We start from the raw sequence: 20,968 nt of genomic DNA, 5'->3' as shown, positions 1-20,968 counted from the left end.
CGCCCAAAAAGCAAAGGTGACCTACATGGCCCGGCTTTTAACTATATTTAGCTGGACAGACAAAAACCAACACATTATCACCATCGTCGCTATCTCATCTTAATTCTCTCTCTCTCATCTCTTCATTTTTTTTACTATTTACTTATAACCACTACCGTAATTGTATAATTTTTGTTGTATATAAAAAAGATTTTTGGAGGACATTATTACATTGCGCAATAAAAAAATGAGAAGTCGAAAAGATTCCACAGCTAGCTGAAATTTTATTTTAAGAGAAAAGAAAAGAGAAAAAAGGTATATGTCTGCTCTTTTATTATTTATTTATAAATTTTATATAAGAGATAGACAGGCAGATCCCACCGAAATAAATTAATAAATTCACCACGCCCTCATCTTAATAAAAACCCACAGAATTCACCATCTTTTTTATTTTGGTTTTTTTCAGTCTGGGGGGAGCCTCCTCTTTCTTCTTCTTCTTCATCTACTTGCTGGTGTACGTTGAGGATTGTTTGGCATCGTATCGTATCGTATCAGAGATGCTGGGAGTGTCCGGCCTGATAAGCGCCGCCGCCGATGGGGCAGCGCCACCCGAAGCTCCGGAGAGTGGCGGAGCTGGTAGTGCTGCAGGTGGTGGTGGGAACAGCAGCGACGTGGGTGGCGCCGCCGCGGGAGCGCTGACGGGTGGCTACGGGGAGGAAGACAAGGCGGGAAGGCTGGAGGAAGCGGAGAGGAATTCCGGCGGAAATAGGTGGCCCAGGCAGGAGACTTTGGCTCTATTGAAAATTAGGTCGGATATGGATGTTGTTTTCAGAGACTCAAGCCTGAAAGGCCCGCTGTGGGAGGAAGTTTCCAGGTAATTGATTTAAAAACTAACCCAAATGAATCTTTCATCCTCCTCCTTCTTCTTCTTTTATTCATTACCTGGGATCTTCATATCTTTCTCTTTCATCTATCTTTGGGTTATAGATGGAGAGTAGAGATCTGGGTGGATCGAAATTCCATTGAATTAATGAACTTTGATGAAAAATATCGTCTTTCCTTCTCTTTCCTCTTATTTCACAAGAATTCTGCTGCTTTTCGGGCAATAGCAATTCCGGGTTTTGAGGTGTTCAGTTGTGCTTTTTTGGCATTTTTCTCAGCTAAATTTAGCAAGAAATTTAGGAAAAACTGTCAGTCTGTCATCAGCTCATCATGAGTCATGTAGATTCTTCCTAGTTTTCCTCTCCACCTCTTCATTATCATAATTCTGCTAGATTTCTGCAAATCAATCCTTTGTTTTTCGCATAACAAAAATGTGTTTCAGGCTTTAGAAATCGGCCGGGTTGCGTTATCTCTCCACTACTTTCCATCTTCATGGCTTAATTATTCTAGTACGTGATTAGTGATAATTAATTGTGGTGTTTATTTTATGTGGATTAATTATTGGATGGCCACTGTGTTGTATTTTGTTTTGTTATTGATGATGATGAACTTAAGAAAGAAAGAAAGAAAGATGTTGATATGATATGATGAGAAAAACAAGGCAAAGTACGTATAGTATTTTTTTGTTGTCTGTCTGGTTTTTGTAGCTATATCTTCTGGGTTTGCTGACTGTTGTTATCAGGAAAATGGCGGAGCTGGGATACCATCGAAGCTCCAAGAAATGCAAGGAGAAATTCGAGAACGTTTACAAGTATCATAAGCGGACAAAGGATGGACGCGCCTCCAAGGCCGACGGCAAAACTTATCGGTTTTTCGATCAGCTCGAGGCTTTCGAACACACTCCTTCTCACGCTCTTGCTCTTCCGCCGCCGCCACGCCCGCAGCCGCCATTGCCTCCCGCCGCGGTATCGCCAATGGTGGCGCCGACGCCATTGCCGGGGATTAATAATAACAATAATAATGCTGCTGCTTCTAATGCCAGTACAACCAATGTTGCTGCCAATCCTCCTCCTCCGGTTCAAGTGCCGGCCCAGGTTACTGTTCCATCTACGCAAAACCCTTTTGGAGCGGGCGTTCATAATCCGATCAATGCTCCGGCATTTCCACCGTCGTCCCAGACGAGATCGTTGTCGCTGCCGCCGCAGCCGGCCGCGAATACCGGTGGGTTTCCGTCTCAACGGAATATTCCTGGGAGTCCGATGTCGGATTCGACATCGTCGTCTACTTCGTCGGACGAGGATATCCAGAGGCGGCACCGGCGGAAGAGGAAGTGGAAGGACTTCTTCGAGCGGCTGATGAAGGATGTGATTGAGAAACAGGAGGAGTTGCAGAAGAGGTTTCTAGAAGCTCTGGAGAAGCGAGAGCGCGACCGGATGGTGAGAGAGGAAGCGTGGAGAGTTCAAGAGATGGCGAGAATGAACCGGGAGCACGATCTCTTAGTTCAAGAAAGATCCATGGCGGCGGCAAAAGACGCCGCCGTGCTTCAATTTTTGCAAAAGGTCTCCGAACAGCATAATCTTCAAATCCCAATAACCAATGCAACTACTCCAGCGCAAATCCAGATACAATTGCCGGAAAGCCTATCAACCCCCACACCACAACCGCCACCGCCGCCGATTCCGCCGCAATCTCAGCAACAACCTCCGCAAGGTCCGGAACCAATATCCGTGGCGCCACCCGCTACAATGCCGTTCACAATATCAACCCCGACTCCTCCCGTGCCGACAAAAATCATGGACGTTTCCAAAGCAGCGGACGAGAGTTTCACTCCGGCGAGCTCGTCGAGATGGCCGAAAACGGAGGTACAAGCGCTGATCCAGCTGCGGACGAATCTGGACATGAAGTACCAAGAGAACGGGCCGAAAGGGCCGCTGTGGGAGGAGATATCGACGGGAATGCGGAAACTGGGGTACAACAGGAATGCAAAGAGGTGCAAGGAGAAATGGGAGAACATCAACAAGTACTTCAAGAAGGTGAAGGAAAGCAACAAGAAAAGGCCAGAAGATTCCAAGACCTGCCCCTATTTTCACCTGTTAGATGCTATATACAAGGAAAAATCCAAAAATGAAGCTTCCTTCAATCCTCCCGGTTCAGCGTTAAAACCGGAAAACAACCCGATGGTACCCATCATGGTCCAGCCCGAACAGCAGTGGCCACTCCCGCCGGAGCACCACCACCACCACCACCCTCTCAACGACCACGAGAGCGACAACATTGATGAGGAGGACGACGGCGACGATGATGACGACGAAGACGACGACGAAGGCGGAGGAGGGTACGAGATAGTGACAAACAAACCGCCGTCCACGGCGACCACCACCGCGACCAGCACAGTTTGAGCGAGCTCATCAGTGAAGCAATGCAAAGATGGAGAGAAGAAAAGGCAGGCGAGCGGAGATTAAAAAAAAAGGCGGACAATTATGAGTGAGGCATTGGGAATAGCGAGTGGGTCAACAGATTTTTGCAGGGTGTCAGAAGATGTACATTACATTACAATGCATTGTGGGTCAGACTGAAAATTCCGGTTGGGCTTCAGATGCGGTGGCGCGGTGAAAAATATTGAAACTGCACAGATACAAACATTTTGGAGTGTTTTTTGTTTTCTTTTTGAGGATCCATCCATCGCATCGGAGATAAAACGAGAGGCCGGAGACGGGGGAAGCCGGACCGGACCAGACCAGACCGGGGATTATATTATTGCTGCCGTTAAGGTTATTTAAAAGTTGGTTAGTTTCGATCAGTATAAGTTTTTATTTCATCATTTATTTATTATTTAATTTCCGAATAAGTTTAATGTTTAATGAGGGAAAATATTTGGAGGGAAGGGACTCCAGAGAATAAATAAAAGGGACAATATTAATTTGTAACTTTTTTTTTTTTTTTTTTAAAAAAAAAACAAAATTTCTTGTTCGTTTTTTGTTGGGGTGTAAATTTGAGAATACCTTATTCAATATTTTAGTTGCTCTCTCATTTCTTTTATCATATATATACTCGCTTACTTCTTAATTTCAATGTATGCTACTCTTCTTTTTCATTTATTTCACATATATTGTCTTATTTCTGTTGTATTTAACTCAATTATCTTCTTCTTCTTATTTTTTTTTTTTTTTTTTTTTTTTTGTGTAAATAGAGTATAGGAAGAAGAACCTTACTTCTTAACCTTAATGAGGGGTTAAATAGACCCCGGCCTAAATGTCACATTTAACTGTCAGTAAAAAAAAGTCTCTACTACAAACGAAGAAAATAGCATATAAAGTTAGACGTTTCAAAAAATTGTGTCGCTCTTCTTGTCTATAATAAAATCCAACGAGTCGTTGTTAGGAAAGACTTGTTCACCCAAACCTATATATAGCACCCTAATTGCTGTTAATGTGTTGTTAACTTCATTATAAAAGTTTAACACTGGCGGTTGAATATTCTCAAATTACTTGTAAATGCTGCTCCGAAGACTCTATAGGGCCTCAACTCTCCATGTGAAGAAAGAATATATACAATAGGAAATCCAAATGAAATCAGAACATGTATGGATTGAAAGCCACAAAGTACATACATCTCACTATTCTAGCTAGACTTCAACGTCACCATAAGCGGTAGATCGAACTAGTACAACAAATTATTTACTTATATCATTCTTTATATAATAATAGGTTGATTATAATGCATTATATTGATTAAAATGTTATATATATTAAAAACAAAACGGAAAAAGAAGAAGGATATGAATTGTGGCAACAGAAGGAATTAGATGTTGGACAAATATAAGGTAATATTCTATCAATTCTGACGTCCCTTTTGGTGGATTCCAAGAAAGATTAAAAAATGTAACTCATAGAGTTTCCATTTCGAGTATACTGACAGGGAGGTTATATTAGCTACCCTCCAAAATATCTCTTTGATGTATTAATATAATTAAAATTTTGTGGCATGTATCAAATTTGATTAGGCTTCTGAAAAAGATATACATACAAAACATACGCCCATGAGTAACATCAGGCCGGTTTTTAGATTTTTGTGGTCCTGTTCTGATAAATAAATGAAGTCCTATCAAAATCAAAATTTTTAAAATTAATACTATAAATTTTTTTCTAATCTATACTGTTCTAACCAGATATCAATCAAGGAAAAGCATTTTCGGGAAGACCGTTTCTCTCTAATGTTGAAACAGTCCCCCATGTCCGTTTCTGCTCACACAAAAAATTTCAGTAGTGTTCTGCATTGATACGTATTCCCACGTATTTTAATGAATATTTAGCAAATTTTGAAAGGATTAAAGAAATAGTAACAATTTTATTATTTAAATATATAATAAAAAATTTTATCCGTACATCGCACGTGCATTGCACGCGTACTGCACGAATAATTGGGCAATTATTTGCTCGAATTCAAGCAAGGATAACATCAAAAAACATAATCGATACAACCCATTTCATCAATTGCACTATATAATATTCATTGTTATAATTTATATTTGTATATTCATCGAAATATTCTTAAAGAGTTAAGGCATAGACCCCTTTCTTGGACCACACTTTCTCACTAATCGAATCTTTAACAAGAAGTTCGTACTGCCTTCTTCATTGAAGTTTCAAAGCGTTGAAGCCGTTGTCGACTGTGTTGACTGACCCCTGTCTTCCCCGGGTCAAGGGTCCCTTGGGACTCACCGCTGACTTAGGTCGATGAACTTCTCGGCGGGATTATAACAAATCTATTCCGTGCAACGCACGGGTAAAAATACTAGTAATAATAATAATAATAAGGTGATAAAATGTTACTGTGCGCAAAGAAACAGCCAAAAGACATATAATGGAATAAATTACAATTATAACAACAACAACAATAATAATAATAATAATATAAATTAATAATAATAATAATAATAATAATAATAATAATATAAATTACAATTATAACAATAATAATAGTGTGCACAAGTTTTGAACCTTAGACCTCCAAGTTAAAATACAATAACATATATTCCTACCATTTCTTCATAAAGCATTTTAAATTTAATTGCAAACTTTTAATTTTTATTTTTAAACTAGCTAGGTAAAAATGAAATATTAGGCCTCTAAAATTTGGAGCCTTGTGCGGTAACCGAGCTTGCACAGTTCAAAATCCGGCCTTGAGTCACATCGTCACCGTCCATTGTACTCCCTAAAGTCAAATAAATTTGCGTCAAGAATCAAAGCAAATATGAAACAAACAATATTCCCACCCAAAAAAATAAAATAAATAAATAAATAAAACAAACAATACAACTTTGTGGTTGGTATCTACACGTTGACTACAAATTCATGGAGTAATTGTCAGCCACAACGTTTTTTGCAGTGAATTCTGGTAATTCATAAGTCGCGCCTTAATCAAGTTAGAAGCTGCACACTACCTTTGGAAATAAGACTTCCGAAGACCCAAATCTTTAGAGATTGGGTGAGAATGCACGAGTCTCTTTCAACTTAATAAAAAAATGTAAGTTTGAACCTAAAAGTAACGATTGAAAAAAGTATATATGGGTAATAGGTTATATAGGGCAACTCACTTGCCATATGCAGTTCACTAGTTTTATTTTTTATTTTTTTGTTTTTTTTTTTGTTTTTATTTTGTTTTTAATCTCACTAGTAGTGTGTTTTTCCAACCACCCTAGTACATTTCTTGACCTCAGTAGTGTACTTCAATTCTCGACCTCACTAGTATACTTCGTGAACACATACACTAGTGTATTTACCGACCTTAGAGGGTATGCCTACTTCATGGTATCATTATTAGTAGACCTTACCGGTCTCATCATCATTAGACATTCTCGGTCTCATTATTAGTAAACCACTCGGTCTCGTTATTAATAGACGACCTTTCTAGTGTCATTATCATTAGACCTTCATGTTCTCATTTTTAGTAAACATTTGTAGTGTCATTATTAGTAGACCTTCCGATCTCGGTGTCATTATCACTAGACTCCCCGATCTCCCAGCGTCCCTCCACGTGTCAAACCTCTAAGGACACTTGACAAGCATAGCTTCACGTACTGCCCGATCTCCTTAAGACACGTGGATGACATGTCGAGCACTCGACAATCTCCCATCCCTATATAAAGGATATTTATTTCACATTGAGGGGGTCTTTTTGGTTCCCAACCTACACCACTCCACTTGGAGTCTCTTGACCTAGTTTGGTTGGATGCCTATCTAGTTTCCCGACCATATTATTTCACCTATAATAGAGTTTCCGGTCACATTTACCCTACTCGAAACAATTTACTCTATCAATGGATAAAATGGATTCTCCTTTGGTTTACAAATCCAATACAGAAAAACCGCAGTGACTATTTGAAAGTGCACTTTGGGTGAAATTCATTAGTAACACTAGCCGACAAAAGACTACAATGAGGTAAACTAGTTTAGATTACCCATAGTTAACCGCCTTAAACTAAGAATGTTAATAGATAGCTCCCACAAAACATTAAAAAAAAAAATTATCCTTTAATATATTATAGGGTGTATGAAAAAACATGATCTAACCCTTAACATATTTGTTTAAATGTATTTTTATATCTCATTTGCTTCTTATTCTCCCGATGATACGTAAATTCACTTCATAGAATCATGATGTTTAATTTCTTATATAAGTAGGTTAATTTTGTGTATTTTGTAGAACTAAAGTATATAACACTTCTTTGAATGATCTCGGGTAAAAACAATTAGCGGAAGGTATCTAGTTAACAATTAGAAGTTTAAGTTTTACTAGCTACTTGATCAAAAGCAAATTTGGGTGTACAGTGTATAACTCATATAATTGTAGTAATTTTTCAAACATATCAATTTTAATAAGAGATTCAAGAAAACAGCTCATGAAGAAGTTCTTTTACTTTTTCATACAAATGGCAAGTGAAACAATAAATAAATAAATAAATAAATAACTCTACAATAAAAACACCAATAAAGCTTACAAAGAGTCTAGTCATTACATCTCTCCGTGTGTTGCGTTAATGAGATGAAAATCATAAGAAAGATGTTTGAGATTAGTAACCATCTATCTTTCTAATTCGTGACGACTTTGTTTCTCACCCCTTTTATATATATATATATATATATATATATATATATATATATATATATATATTAACTCATATTGCTACATAACAGGTGAAATTAAGAGGGAAATGCAACATTAATTGCTGTTGACTAAATGATTGTCAAAGTTTTTGAATTTTCTATATTAATTAACTAAAGTTTAATATGCCAAACACCTTATGCTCATGACACATCTGTGGCTCTTTGACGGCAGTAGTTAACAAATACTACCATATAATAGAGTCAATAGTATTTTAAAAAAAAAATTATTATATGTAAATGAATATTTACAATATTTGAATTTTCATCAATATATATATATATATATATATATATATATATATATATATATATATTATGAGTAAAAATTAAATGAGGGCAGAAGAGAGTGGATGACGCTTGCCACAGAATTAATACAGCACTCTACTTGTAATTAGCACCTAATTAAATTAAATATTTATATATTATCTGCACAGTTCATTTGATTCATCCACCTACAAATTTCTGTGACCTGTATCACACTAATTTAAGCCATATCCACAACTCCATCTTCATCAAATTTCCTCTCAATCATTTCGGTTGAAAAATATAATGAAATTTTGAGGCATATATACATACCCGGCCACCCCTCCATTTTATGTACACTTTTCCAATGGTTATGGTTTTCCAAGTATACAATACTTAAACACGAAATCAAAAAGTCAATACTATACATACATGCATCGATGACTAAGTAAGGTTTATATTTACCAGGACTATGTGGTCTAATGGTACCCGGATTGGACTTCATTTAGAAGGTTGTGAGTTCGATCCTTAGTGGAGGCGTTATTAGTTCTTTGTGTTTTAGTAGGTTGAGAAAGTATATTAACAGATACTACAATGTAATAGAGCCAGTAGCATTCAAAAAAAGTAAGGTCTATATTTAAATATAAATGGAGTAGTGATTGTGAGAATGGGAGATGGAAAGTAAAAGAGAGAGTACGTGCAGTGCATGGAATTGGAAAACAGAGAAATGTGCAGAAAGGAGTAAAGCAGAGGGACAGGGAGAAGGCAAAAGGGACCCCCACTAAGCACGCAATTTGGAGTGGGGCCGTACATACCACACAAAACACTCTTCCAAAACCTCAAATCAAACTCATATCATCATATACATACATCATTTCATTTCATTATTTTTTTAATATATAATAATGTTTGCGTATTATTATTATTATTTTGATTCATGTGCTGACTTGCATCGAGCCACTATGTTGGATGGAATAATAATGATCATACATGGTGGTAAAAAAAGTTGATTATTGATAAGCTGTCCAATTCATGGAGATACCTTTTGTTCCCTTTACCCACATGACTTGTAGCCTTCTTCTTTAACTATTATCCCTTATTAATTATTATTTTACTTCCTCACCTCCCATCTCGATCTCTACTTTTACTCTCACTTTAATCTCCACCTTTCTTCTTATCTTTTCAATCATACTTCAAGTTTAGACTTATTATTATATACCTACAACTAATTAATTAATTCATTTCTCAATAATTTCCGAACCCATATTCATCTAAAGCACCTACAACTAATTAATTAATTCATTTCTCAATAATTTCCGAACCCATATTCATCTAAAGCAACATTCAGAGGAGATAATGTGGGTAAAATAGTTAATTTATCAATTAATTTTAACTTATTTGATCACTCTTAGCTGTTTGACTTAATTAAATAATTAATATAGGTGTTTGATTAATTAACTTTGTGTACCAACTTATTACTACAAAATGCTAAAATTCTAAAAGCTGCTCAAAATAGTCTTTTCAATCAGGTATTTGAGAAAGTCATTTTTTTTTAATGTAATCAGCTAACATTTAACATCTAATTTACCAAATACGTTTCTACAATAAACTAATACTATCAAGTAGTCAAATCCAACAACCCAATTGACTAACAACCATTTACCAATCACACCCAATATCATTTTGAATTATGAAATTTCTACTTTTAATTCCTCCCTATCAAATCAATCACTTCCATTTTTATTTTACTTTTTTTTAAAAAAATAGAGCGATTAATTAACTCGGTATGACACAAGTAAAATATTTTTAAAAGATGATACCCGATCACATTACACCGATCTTCTCGTTCTATACGGTTACTCTAGCCATTTCAATTCTCTCTCGTGCCCAATGTCCAACTCAATCACTTTGAATATAGTTTTTTAAAATAAAATTAATCAAATCCTCTCCAAAATTTTTAAATACCATTATGTTTTCCAAAATTACCTTTCTAATGGACATAGTAACAACTTCTTAAACATTGTAGATAGAATATTGTTAAATTAAAAAAGTCAAATGACGAATAGTGATCGAATTGATAGACTTTGATCAAAAATAGAATCGTCACTATTGTTCAACCATGAAATTTAAACATCCAATTATTAAAATTTTTTAATTTTTATGTACGTACTCCGTAAATACTAAAAAGTGATACATTTTTAACAGTGTGATAACTAAAAGTGTCACACTGCTACATTTTCAATAGGTAGGAGATTAATATGGTTAATTTAAACTCAATAATTAAAAGTTAAAAAATATAATACTTAGGAGATCAAATCTAATTGATTTAAAGTCAATGATTAAAAGCGAAAAGATATAGCCCAAAACTTTGCAATCAAATGACATTGGTTTGACTTTAGGTTAGGATGTTAAAGGTTCATATGACTATGTTGCACTGAAACAAGAAACACAGAAAATGAAATACATGAGAAAAACACAAATAAAAAAAATATAAGACTATATTTGTAATTTTTTACTTAGTTTGTTTTAGAAAACTTATTTTTAAATTTATTTAAAAAAAAAAAAAAAAAAAAAAAAACTAGAAAACCAACTTTGAAGTGCCTTTTTGTTTAGTGCCGATATACTACTAGCTCATAATTAGTCTAAATACTAAACTAAACAAACAGTTAAAATAGGGGAATAAAAAAAAAGTTGGTATTATGAAATGATGTGATGTGAGAGGTGGATAACGTGGAAGATTATTAACGGAAGAAATGGACGGAAATGTGAGACAGATGAAGTTTCCATGATGGACTTTTCCGGTTTGTGGGTTTCAGTGACGACTTCTGTAACCATTTCTTTTAATTATTGTTACTCCGTATTTACGGCTCAATTAATCAGCTAATAAGTGGGAGAACCCAAGCCGTTTGTCAAATCAGTCGCCTTAAACCTTCTTTCTCAACACTAATCAAATCTCTTATCCTCCGATCCTTTGAATGACAACTCCGATCCTGTTTCGTAATTGTAACGGTATAATCATAACCGGGGAGAAAAAAAATTGGGTGACAATTTTAATTATTATTTTGTATCATGCAATTAAATAATTGATAAAATTTTAAGATAATTAATAAGTTATTGTTATAAAGTATAAGAAACAAAAACAAATAATGTCTAACTATGTCAAATACTTTGTGGTCAAGCAGCATAACTGTGATCTTTCTAAACGGGAGGTCACATGTTCTAACATATGCTATATTGTAACAGGATCAATAGTACTTATTTACAAATATATATTGCATATAATATATGTTTTCAGTGAGGTTCAAATTTATATGTTTTGTTTATGGGGACTAAATTTTTTTTTTCTGTGTTTTTTTACAAATTTAATTTAAAAAGTTATTAGTGTATAATAATATTGGGCTGACCAAAGTGACTTCGGAATTGTGTAATGATGCCGATAGCTTGCAATGTGGCTTTGACTAAATTAGCATCCACCCACACGATTTTCCAGAGTCAAACTTTCCCTAATTTTGCAAATCGATGCCTCACTTTTTATGATTTTAATTTTCTCTTCCCACAATAAGTCAATAACTCATGTTGCATAGAAATAGAAAAATAAAAAATTTAAGTTTTTTTTTTTTTTTTTTTGAAAGGAAAAAATGTAAGATTAGGAATACTAGAAAAATTTATAAATTTTAAAAAACTTAAATGTGTATTTATAAATATATATATTTTTGAAATATACATTACAATTTTTTGTTAAATAGTGTCTTTTGATATCAGATGTCAAATGATGAATTACCTCGTCATATTCGTTGCTTATAATATATGCCACATATTCTGTGAAGTAATATTGTCCAAATTCAAAAGTAGCTACAACAGTAAATTCATAATTGAATTTTTTGTCAAGCCAATTAAGAAAATGTAAGGAAAAAATATCGAAATTTGAAGATGGTTGCCTATTAGTACTATTTACTGATCGCCCTTAACGCACCCAGTGCATATACCCTCACTTTTTATAATTGTTTGAAAATTGAAAAAAAAAAATCTGAAAAAATACCACAAAAATTCCATTGATGAATTCATATTATTTTGTCTAAAGATTAAAATCGATGAATCTATTTTTTGTCCGAATTTCTCACGGTACATAATTATAAAATATGTATGTATACAAATGAAAAAGAAAATTGAAAGAAAGGGGGGTATATTTAAAGCTTAAAGGACTGAAAGGCTGGAGACAGTATGGCAAAATTATTGCATGATTGGACACAGTACGAACCTTATCCTAAAATGTCCTGAATTCCGTTAGTACAACTTCAAAGTATTTCGTCACTTTCATGTTTCAAATTTCGTGTAAAATCATTCAATTCTTGTACCTGCAGCTACCTCCAACCTGCAACCACTGCTCTATCTCAACCCCGCCCTGCGTCTCTCCCTACATTCCAATTTTAAATATTTACAATCATTACCTACTATGGCTCCCTTTGGCCTTCCCCTTCCAAAATTTAAATAAAGCGATTCAATCGTTATAATTCGTTCGAAGTTTATCTTGTATTTAATTTAGTTTAAAGTTTTCAAAAATTCCCCTAAACAAAAGAAAATTAAACAAATATTGATATGTTACTAAACACGGGAGCTAGCATTTTTTCGAGGTATCATCATTTTAAGTTTAACTGGGATGGTGGGATGGAGGATCCCACTTATAATTCTTTCATCAATCCCATCGTTATTTATTTAAGGCGGGCTTGCAAGTTGCGATAGATGATCCCAATAACTAGGATGTTTATAACCAACAAACCAAACGGCCCGTAAATATGATACTTAGAACATTACTTGAATCCATCAAAAAGCTAAACAAAAATGGGAAGACATGCATGGCGGAATGGATGAATAAGAAAAGCATGAAGTGAACGGACAAAGAATTGGAAACACGGAAGATTATGCTAAAAAAGGCATATTAATGGCATGACTAATCAATATATTAAGATAATAACTAACTTTAATGCAACTTTTTTTTTTTTTTTTTGGGGTGTCCTAACAGTATTCATTCTTTGACTCAAATGTCCACATCAATATCAATTCCTAGTTGTTAGTGCCATTAATTGTGAGTTTCCCTCTTTTCTATGCTGATTGTTACACACAATAATAATAATAATAATTATTATTATTTTTATCTGTGGGTGTATTAAAACGTAAGTTTAGGATACACAGTCTAATCAAATGGGCTTAAAATTTGTAGAATTCAATTTCATGTGATTAGATTGGGCTAGAGAAGGCCCTGTAGAATAATTGGGCCTACTTTATTTGCTAAATATTAAGATTATTCATGAAATGCTTTGGGCTGCATATGAAATTGTGAAGGCCCAGAGTTTGGTTGATGGCAAATTATTGTGTGAACCATGATCCACACAGTGATATGTCGCAAATTATGCCGTGCAACCGAATGCACCTAGCAAGGTGCATACGGTTGCAAAACGGCGCCGTTTTACTAAAAAAACGACACGGCGCGCACAAAATCAAAAAAAAAAAAAAATTAGATGGCCGTTAGCGGCGTTATTCATATCATATTTGGTAGTTTTGCGATTTTTTGGTAGTTTGGCGTTTTGATTGCAGTATACGTAAAATCGCGATCGCAGTCGTTTTCCTGATTTATTGTATGGATCTCATGATGGATGATGCAGTAGACCAGAGAGACGAGGCATTAGATCAGAGAGATGAAGCAGGTGATGAATTGCATACGGTTCCAGGTTATTTTGCAGTTTGATTTTTATGGATTTGTGGTCGTTTGCGATTTTTGCAGTGTGATATATTGTGTAGGTGTTTATATTTAGTGTGATGTTTATTGTGTATGTGATGTTTATGTGATTCTAGTCTGAGATCATTCGTAACTCTTGGTGTTTATGTGTTTATGGTTTTCTGAATGAACGAAATATATATTCATAATCTTTGAACTATAAAACCAGAAGTTGTGAGCTATATATCCAGAATTATAGTAGTATATATCAAGGATTTTGTGAATGGATACTCTGTTCTGGATTGTATATCCATAATTATTGAACTTTTATGTCCAGAAACTGTGAGCTTTATATCCAGAATTCTATCACTATACATCCAGAATTATAATACTATACATCCACAAATTTCTAAACTGATACTCTGTTCTGGCTTTTAACACTATGCAGTCAGTGAAGATGTTGTTGTTGATTCACCAAGTTCAGATCCAATAGAGTTAGACATTGATGGTTCTTCTTCTAATCCAGGTCTATATGTAGTTTTATATGATCATAATTCACAGTGTTCAGCATTGTTATATGTTCATTCTTTTTCCATGGAAAATGTTATTCCTTTTGTAGAGCATGGCTGGATTTATTCGGCATTCCCCGCACCCCCTCTACATAGGAATTATATTTTCAATGGAACGTGTATTATTTAGTATACTTGAGGTTATATATTGCATTTGCAGTTGATGAAGATTTGGTTGGTGTTGTTGTAAGTAACGGGGTTGAAGCGTATGAGTTGTATAACAATTATGCATATAGAGTTGGTTTTAGTGTGAGGAAGGGTAATCAACGGTGCAAGGTATATAGCAAAACAGTCCAAATGAAGATGTTTATGTGTTCTAAAGCTGGTTTTAAGGTTAAGGAAAATGCTGGTGTTAGGGCATATTCAAAAATTGACACAAGGTCAGGGTGTGGTGCATGTGTTCAGTTTGACGTCGGTGAGGATGGGTTGTGGACGGTTACAAAACATGTAAAAGTGCACAATCACGAGTTATGTGCTGTAGACAAGAGTCATCTTCTGCGTTCACATAGAAATGTGGGTGATAATCAACTGTTATATTTAAAAGATTTGAAGAAGAGTGGTGTTGCAATGGCAGATGGTATTAGGTTCTTGAAACATCAAGCAGGGGGGTCTCCATTAGTTGGCTTCACTAATCGAGATGCTTATAATTCAATTGCTTCTGATACATCAAAGCGTTTGGATGGAACCGATTCGAACTCATTAATTGAAATATTTAGGAAGAGGCAGTCAACTGAGTATGATTTTTTCTTTGATTTTGAAGTTGATTGTGATTCAAGACTATGCAGTTTTTTTTGGAGGGATGGTCGGATGAGACAAGACTATGAGTTGTTTGGGGATTTATTAGTGCACGATACAACTTATCGCACTAATAAATATGATATGATTTGTGGCCCTTTTGTAGGGATGAACCACCATTGCATGAATGTAATGTTTGGATGTGGTTTTCTGATGAATGAGAGGATAGAATCATTTGTGTGGCTGTTTAGAGCATTTTTAAGGTCTATGAATGGGAAATGTCCACAGACTATCATGACAGATCAATGTGCATCCATGGCTGCTGCTATTTGTCAGGTGTTTCCAACATCACGTCACCGTCTTTGCATATGGCATATTGGCGAGAATTCGAAGAAGCATATCAAGGCGTTAAGGAATAACAAGGATTTCTTAGATATGTTTAACTGTGTGTTGAAATACACAGAGACTGAAGCTGAGTTTGAATTTTATTGGACAAGGTATGTCCACTACTTTTTTTTTTTTTCCTTTTTCGATTCCAGTAATTGAATTATGGATGTTTAGTATTAGAATTATGGTCATATAGTATTAGAATTATGAATATATAGTATTAGAATTATGTGAACATGTTGTAGTATAGAATGGAACTTCTTGATTGTTCCTGAGTTACATGCATTTAATTTATGGATTTATAGTTTTGGAATTGTGAATATACAGTGTTAGAATTATGGACATATAGTATTAGTTGTATGAACATGTATTAGTGAAGCAGTGAGCTTCCTGTTTGTCTCTAAATTATATGCATGCAATTTATGGATTTATAGTATTGGAATTGTGGATATATAATATTACAATTATGGATATATAGTATTAGTTGTCTGAACGTGTAGTAGTGAAGCAGTGAGCTTTCTGTTTGTATTATATGCATTCAATTTGTGGTTTTATTATATTGGAACTGTGGATATATAGCATTAGAGTTCTGAACATATGTCTTATCATTTCAGGTTGGTGACTGACTACAAGTGCCACAAGAATAGTTGGATACAAAAGCTGTATGACTGTAGGGAGAAGTGGTGTCCAGCATTCAATAAGGACTATTTTTCAGGGGGCATTTTATCATCGCAAAGGAGTGAAACTACTAACCATTCGATTTCAAGAAGGATGTCCAAGACTGCAGGTCTATGTGATTTTTATTCATCGTTTGTTAGTGTAACTTCTGAATGGAGGAGCAAAGAGAATGGTGAAGACTTTCGTTGTACTCAAGGGGTACCCAACATGATGATGGAGCACGTGAAACTTCTGTTACACGCTAGAGAGGTATATACGATTGAGATATATTTTTTGTTTGAGGAACAATTCATGAAAGGCAATGCCTGTCATCAAGAAATGGTGTTGAATGAAGGTTGTCAGTTCAAGTATCACGTATGGCGTCCAGATATAGATATTATAAGGCATGAAGTCAGTTTTAAGTTGTCAACCTTAGACATTTCGTGTAGTTGCAAGTTGATTTCGGAGTTAGGAATTTTATGCTGCCATTGTTTACGCATTCTTCATATACACTGTGTTTCAAGTATTCCTAACAAATATATCATGAAAAGGTGGACTAAAAAGGTTGCTGATGGTAGGGATGTGAATACTGGTTCAATGTTTTGTAGAGCTGGTGTCCCTCCTTCAATTTGGGTTGTGGAGATTTGCAGAAAGTTTCAAAGACTGATTTCATCTAGTCAAGATAACAGTGTAACTAGGCAGTTCTGTGATGAAGCAGTTGAGGAAGCAAAGAAAAAGGTTGAAGCTGAGATTGGCTATGTGCATATTGAAGAGTGCGGTGTTTCATCTTCAAGTGGTGTCATTCAAAATCCTTCAAACCGGAGATCAAAAGGTGAGCGTAACGTAAGGAGGAGTAGTGTTATTGAAAAGAAGTACAGTGCTGCAAGGGGGAGGAGGAGTGCTGCAAATAAAGTTGCTTCGAGTACAAAGGGTGCTGTTCAGTCGTTGGTTTTGGAAAGTCTATCTGAGATTGCCGGGGATGGGTACCTTGTACATCCAAGTTCTGGGAGTTCGGAGTTTTGTCAGTGTAGTAATGATGTAGATGATAATGCAGTTGTAGATTGAGAGTGGGGTTAATACCAGTTGGTAGCTAGCTGTTTTGAGGATATCAATTTACAAGTTGTTTGATCTGTGTATTCAAAATTTTAGTACTTGTTGATTTGCAGGTTTGAAGCTATATATCCATAATATTAAAGCTACATATCCATAATACTAAAGCTATATATCCATAATATTAGAGCTATACATACATATTCTGAGAACTATATGACCACAAAATATTGGAATTGTGTGTCAAATTAGTAAAAGTGTTCATAATGTTATATCATTATATCCACAATATTAAAGCTATATATCAATATGTAAACTGGTGAACTTGATGTTTACACTTATGTAAAATGTAAGTTCACAGTTGAACGAATATTCATAACTTTATATCAATATGTCCACAATCTTAAACCTATATGTCCATAATTCTGAGAACTATATGACCACAAAATATTGGAATTGTGTGTCAAATTAGTAAAAGTGTTCATAATGTTATATCATTATATCCACAATATTAAAGCTATATATCAATATGTAAACTGGTGAACTTGATGTTTACACTTATGTAAAATGTAAGTTCACAGTTGAACGAATATTCATAACTTTATATCAATATGTCCACAATCTTAAACCTATATGTCCATAATTCTTGAAATATGAATATATGAATATTTGAACAGTATGTTTATACTTATGTAAGATGTTCATAATTTTATATCCATACATCCACAATCTTAAACCTACATGTCCATAATATGAGAACTATATATTCAGTGAATTTCATAGATCGAATTTCAAAAATTGTGATAGAGTTGTTACAAAACGACCAAAGAACAGAAAATATTAAAATATTCATCCACAAAAACATTCATTGATCTTTCCAGTTTTACTTCTTCTTGTCTTCAATCTTTGCAGCTTTCATGACCTCGCCTTTGACGCTGTTCAGCTTTGACGTGATGATACAAGCAGCATACTTTGCCCTCAACTCAAAAATGAAGCTAGCCTGTAAAATAAGAAAAATAAATAACTAGTTCATTGTAATTTTTTCATCACTTTCTGATGTAGTTGGAATGTAATATATTTATGTTACTCTTACATTCGTGCGCATATGTTTCTTGAACCCAGGATTCCAGTTCTCGAAAGCTCCACCCATGTAAGTCTCCATATGCCGCATTACATATATGCCACAGTCGGTGACATTCTCTGCATTTTTCCAGTGCATGGCAAGGAACTCTACTGGCATGCTGTTCAGTTTGTGAGTCAAGGTGGATTGTCCTGCTGCCAGGTACGCCTTGAATGCTTCAATCTGGTAAAAAATTAGTTCAATGTTCATAATGTTTTAAATTCAATATATAGGTGACAATAAGGAGATTTTTTAATATAATATAAGCTACCAGTTTGTATGGACAGTCCCCATATTTATCAAGCTCTGAAACACCAGCAGGCAATTCCTTGTTGTCTATCACCTGAACCTTGGATTCCTTGACATTTATGCACACAACAAAGTAGTGTGCATGGCGATGCACTGGGAAAAATATCTAATTCCAAAACAAAAGGTTATTATTTGAAACAACTACATACCCAGGTACTGTTAACTGCATGGGTATACATTCATATTTGACAGAGTACTATATATACATAATTATAAAACTATATATCCACAATCTTAAAACTATATATCCACAAAATTCAGAAATTTATAAAGATCCTAATAAGCCGAGTATATTCCAAGCTTCAAGCATATAAATCCACAAATTAATAACTATACATCCAAAAACTACATTACCATATATCCAGAATTCTTAACAGTCTGTCCACAGAGTAATACATTCATATATTATCAGAGTACTACATATCCATAATCACATAACTATATATCCACAATTTTAAGACTATATATCCACAAATTCAGAACTTTATAAAGGATCTTATTAAACTTTGTATATTCCAAGCTTCATGCATATATATCAATAATAAAATCTTAAATTATTAAATTAAGTGTGTGTAATAGATCTTACAAGGTCTGCATCACTGATTTCCAGGTTTCCAAAACTTGATATTTCATAATTCAATCTATCATTGAAATTTTCCATCCTTTTCTCAGCTGGGAGACTTTTCATCCAATCATCAGATGGATCAAGCTGGAGCTGTTTTTGAATACACAGAAATGCAAAAAATGAGTATTCAAAAGGCTTAGAGTACTAGATTTTTAAAAATGCGCATCTGCATGTCAAAAATAACTCTTACATGTGGCAGTGTGGTGAAGAATACGCGTTTTGGTATCCCAACAGCACGTTCTGTGTTCTTCAAAGTTAGCCGCAAAGACCAAATATTCAAGAAGTCTATATCCAACTCGCCATTGCTCAAAGTTGAGAAGTGACACCTTGTTAGGTAGTAGTCACCATAGCTGAACAGCAACTCACTACAGCACCAAAATAACAATAATAATAATAACACCAATAGTTATAATAATATGAACTATCTAAGTAATTTAAAGGTTATTATAAATATATGTGTTCAAACATACTCTTCTGGGTGTTCGGTAGACACACTCAAGAATGCATAGTTTGAAATGATTTTTTCCCGTGGAGTTGCAGTTCGTATAAAACCTACATTCTGTGTCCAGTATGGTGACCTCAAACAAAGAGGCTTGTTCCTGAATCGTCGCTGGGGTCTCATCCTAACAGTCACGTCCTCAACATCAGACTCACTTTCTTGCATGGCACTGTTGTTTATATATCCACAGTATTAGAACTTTATATCCATAATATTAAACATATATGTACATAATCATAGAACTATATATTCACAGATTTAAAATGTTCATAATTTTATATCTATATATCCACAATTTTAAAGCTATATGTCCACAGTTGTAAAAATGTTCATAAGTTTATATTCATAATTTTAGCACTATAAATTCATAACGTTAAAGCCAAATGCAAATAACAAACTGTAAATTTACCAATCAAAGTCATCAACATCAGCATCAGTAGCAGCGGCATGACGAACATATCTCTGAAATGGGACCCTAACAAGTGGAGGAGTTACTTGTGCTCCCAAGGTCGTTGACAGTCCTGCATCCTCTCCAATTTGTTGAACCAAAGCATCCAATGGTAGGTCCTCTTCAACTACTTGCTCTGTGTGTTGCTCACATGGCTGCGGTTGCGATTCATTGCAGTGTATTCCCAAATCAAATGATGGAGCTTCAAATTCCATGGTTTTTGTTGTCTTCTGAAATGCTTCCACCAATGAATCCACTGCAGCGGTGAAGGTTTCACTCCCAAAGAATATGTCATCCAACTGAGATTCAGTTGGAATGGAAGTTGATTCAATTGCGCTTGCAGCACCTAGCATGTTTGATATCCCTGAGAACGCTTTCTTCATGACTTCAATAGGTGCGCCCTGCTTTCCAATTTCAGACATAGCTTCACCAAACTCCAGGACATCTGATGCTAGCTTTTGGAGCACACGGGTCACCCGATCAACACTTGAGAGTGGCTCACTTGTAGTTGGTGTCGGTGTTGCAGTAGCAGGAGTAGAAGAAGTAGTAGCAGCAGCAGTAAATGCAGGTTGTGGTAGTGAGGTTG

At 35.0% G+C, this 20,968-nt stretch overlaps 3 protein-coding genes across 3 annotated transcripts; 2 read left to right on the top strand and 1 right to left on the bottom strand.

Annotated features, from left to right (window-relative positions):
• Positions 1–402: 402 nt before the first annotated feature.
• LOC109170531 (trihelix transcription factor GT-2-like) lies at positions 403–3,899 on the top strand. The gene is made up of 2 exons (XM_019319700.1): positions 403–853; positions 1,604–3,899. The coding sequence occupies exons 1-2, from the start codon at positions 537–539 to the stop codon at positions 3,258–3,260; spliced, it is 1,974 nt and encodes a 657-aa protein (XP_019175245.1). The 5' UTR covers positions 403–536; the 3' UTR covers positions 3,261–3,899.
• A 10,018-nt stretch (positions 3,900–13,917) lies between these two features.
• On the top strand, positions 13,918–17,396 carry LOC109169828 (protein FAR1-RELATED SEQUENCE 7-like). Its single transcript, XM_019318719.1, has 5 exons — positions 13,918–13,996; positions 14,432–14,509; positions 14,713–15,784; positions 16,289–17,069; positions 17,205–17,396. Exons 1-5 carry the CDS (start codon positions 13,918–13,920, stop codon positions 17,394–17,396), a joined length of 2,202 nt encoding a protein of 733 aa, XP_019174264.1.
• Positions 17,397–18,264: 868 nt separating this feature from the next.
• LOC109169827 lies at positions 18,265–19,607 on the bottom strand. The gene is made up of 5 exons (XM_019318718.1): positions 19,581–19,607; positions 19,397–19,525; positions 18,773–18,916; positions 18,475–18,684; positions 18,265–18,381 (listed from the first exon to the last, which is right to left on the bottom strand). The coding sequence occupies exons 1-5, from the start codon at positions 19,605–19,607 to the stop codon at positions 18,265–18,267; spliced, it is 627 nt and encodes a 208-aa protein (XP_019174263.1).
• Between the last annotated feature and the right edge of the window lie 1,361 nt (positions 19,608–20,968).

This window comes from Ipomoea nil, unplaced genomic scaffold, assembly GCF_001879475.1.
Source record: "Ipomoea nil cultivar Tokyo-kokei standard unplaced genomic scaffold, Asagao_1.1 scaffold3321, whole genome shotgun sequence".
Taxonomy (NCBI): domain Eukaryota; kingdom Viridiplantae; phylum Streptophyta; class Magnoliopsida; order Solanales; family Convolvulaceae; genus Ipomoea; species Ipomoea nil.
The sequence above is the reverse complement of the archived record's forward strand: the minus strand, read 5'-3'. Positions and strand labels throughout refer to the sequence as shown.

What these genes read in the sequence shown, in the direction of transcription:
- LOC109169827 (XM_019318718.1), bottom strand. Translation starts at nt 19,607, where the DNA reads ATGCAGATGCGCATTTTTAAAAATCTA. An exon ending in TGCGCATTTTTAAAAATCTA is followed by an intron (nt 19,526 to 19,580) that starts GTACTCTAAGCC and finishes ATTCAAAAACAG; the next exon opens with CTCCAGCTTGATCCATCTGA. An exon ending in AGAAACATATGCGCACGAAT is followed by an intron (nt 18,382 to 18,474) that starts GTAAGAGTAACA and finishes CTTATTTTACAG; the next exon opens with GCTAGCTTCATTTTTGAGTT.
- LOC109169828 (XM_019318719.1), top strand. Translation starts at nt 13,918, where the DNA reads ATGGATGATGCAGTAGACCAGAGAGACGAGGCATTAGATCAGAGAGAT. An exon ending in TGAATTGCATACGGTTCCAG is followed by an intron (nt 13,997 to 14,431) that starts GTTATTTTGCAG and finishes AACACTATGCAG; the next exon opens with TCAGTGAAGATGTTGTTGTT. An exon ending in TGGTTCTTCTTCTAATCCAG is followed by an intron (nt 14,510 to 14,712) that starts GTCTATATGTAG and finishes TTGCATTTGCAG; the next exon opens with TTGATGAAGATTTGGTTGGT.
- LOC109170531 (XM_019319700.1), top strand. Translation starts at nt 537, where the DNA reads ATGCTGGGAGTGTCCGGCCTGATAAGCGCCGCCGCCGATGGGGCAGCG. An exon ending in CTGTGGGAGGAAGTTTCCAG is followed by an intron (nt 854 to 1,603) that starts GTAATTGATTTA and finishes TGTTGTTATCAG; the next exon opens with GAAAATGGCGGAGCTGGGAT.